At 45.2% G+C, this 1,903-nt stretch overlaps 1 protein-coding gene across 1 annotated transcript in view; it reads left to right on the top strand.

Moving 5' to 3' along the window:
* Window positions 1-1,903, top strand: part of T265_07694 (hypothetical protein) — a gene marked incomplete at both ends in the record, with an annotated part of 16,850 nt that overhangs the window by 2,222 nt on the left and 12,725 nt on the right. The window contains one exon of the mRNA XM_009173282.1: window positions 281-379. Coding sequence (XP_009171546.1) covers window positions 281-379 — 99 coding nt within the window. The remainder of the gene's footprint in view (window positions 1-280; window positions 380-1,903) is intronic.

The raw sequence follows: 1,903 nt of genomic DNA, 5'->3' as shown, positions 1-1,903 counted from the left end.
ATATATATATATATAGCCCGAATAAGTGAATTCTACGTATTCCGTCCAATAGTTCTGTTTGAAAACTGACTGCGAACTCTACCTTTCAGAACCACTCCTTCACTTGAAAATTCTGCCTCTTCTAACTGATCCTCACCATGCCCGATGTTGCGTTGTGGCAGCTGGCTTATGAAGGTCGCATCAACGAACTATATCGATTTATCCAAGCGGACTCACAAAATATTCATGTCACGGATCAAGTACCGTTCAATTTTTCTAAGCGTTAACTAACCGGTAGTAGACTGGTCGGAACGCACTCCACTGGGCCGCTTGCGGTGGACATTTGGATCTAGTGGAAAAGTTGATAGCCTCTGGTGTGGACAAAGACTGTAAGGATCAAGTGAGTTTGCCTCGCACAGGTTACGCTGCTGTATATTTAAATGTGTTGTTTTGTGTACGGCCGTAATAGTGTGGCTTAACTGCCCTTCGCAATGGTTGTTCTTTCAGTTTGCACTGCAATGACATGGTCTTGCATTGTTCTGCTTTAGATAATGATCACTAATGCTTTCTCAAACGTCGCTTATTTTGCATTTGAAAGGAACGAGTGTACCTTGTGGGCATTTGTACCACATCACTATGTATTCCGCTCATCATCCGTCGGTCCTGCCAACCCTGCAACTAGTGGTCTGGACAGTGTACCGAACAATTCATGATACAATAGGCCATTGGAAATGCGTTGGCCAGAGATCTTTCGCCGACAGCCTTGCTGCACTTTCTTTTGGATTTTCGTTTCGTTTCGGAAATGGATTGCCGAATGATGTGTGAATATCCTTCCATGCATCTGCCCCATGGCACTCGACCCTTTCCAATACTCATTATGGAGACGTGATAAAAGTGGTTGTATCTCCTAACCTCTTGCTGAAATAATGCGCATTCAATTTTCAAGACAGTGGCCGATTATCATTTTAAACGCACTCGTGCAGAGATTCGAATCCTGGTAATCGAAATAGAAGTACATGGTGATGACCACTGAGTTCCTCGAGCTATCTTTGACCAATCCTACTGTTGAGTTCTTTGTCTCCATTTTCCTATTGTCTGACTGATCATCCCTTTTTTCCAGCTGCCGCCGGTGGACGAGAATAAGGCACGCCGTGGTATTCGATGTACATCAGTGTATGGCCTAACCACTGTAAATGTGAACTGAAATTGCATCATGATCTGGGTTACTAACCACTTCTGAAGATTGGAGCTACTGAGAGCACATTTCACACCCACAGAACAACACCGCTCTTACGGTAGTGTTGTAGTCTTTTCCTTAGTGAAAGGTGAAGAGATGGCTAGCTCTGGAGCGTTTTCAGGTTTGTAAACGTTAGCTTAGACTTCACACTTAAGTAGACCTCATTTTCAATAGCTCCGTCTAGAACAACGCAACTCCTTCAGCGGGCTGACGTACCAACCATTTTCTCCTCGCCATCTGTCAGAGCACCACTAAAGTCTTGGTAAAATACCTTGAATTTTGATGGTGCTTTAAACATGATGCAGCGAGCAACCGGCGTCAGTTGGGTCTCTGAAAGAGGCACGACTTCACGTGACATGCATTTAGGGGCCTTGTGGAGGATAATATGCCCTCTGGTATTATCCTATCATGGTTGTTCCATCGTCAGGAGAGTCATGCTGGGGTGTTGGGGGGGGGGGGGCGTTCGACCATATCTTCAGATTGCGAACCGCGCCACTCCTTCCGATGACTGACGGTGATTTTCCTCTTGAGGAGTGTAGTATACAAAACGTTTGGACAAGGCGCTATGTTGTGCCAAAGCAGTGAAGTTGAACACTAGATTTGTGTTGTCGAGGGAGAACTTCTATCAATGTTTCATTCAGGACCATGAAGTCCTCTCAGAGGCTGAATTGGACCCGTCAAACCGCT

Source organism: Opisthorchis viverrini, assembly GCF_000715545.1.
Source record: "Opisthorchis viverrini unplaced genomic scaffold opera_v5_182, whole genome shotgun sequence".
NCBI lineage: Eukaryota > Metazoa > Platyhelminthes > Trematoda > Opisthorchiida > Opisthorchiidae > Opisthorchis > Opisthorchis viverrini.
This window is presented reverse-complemented; position numbering and strand designations above follow the sequence as displayed.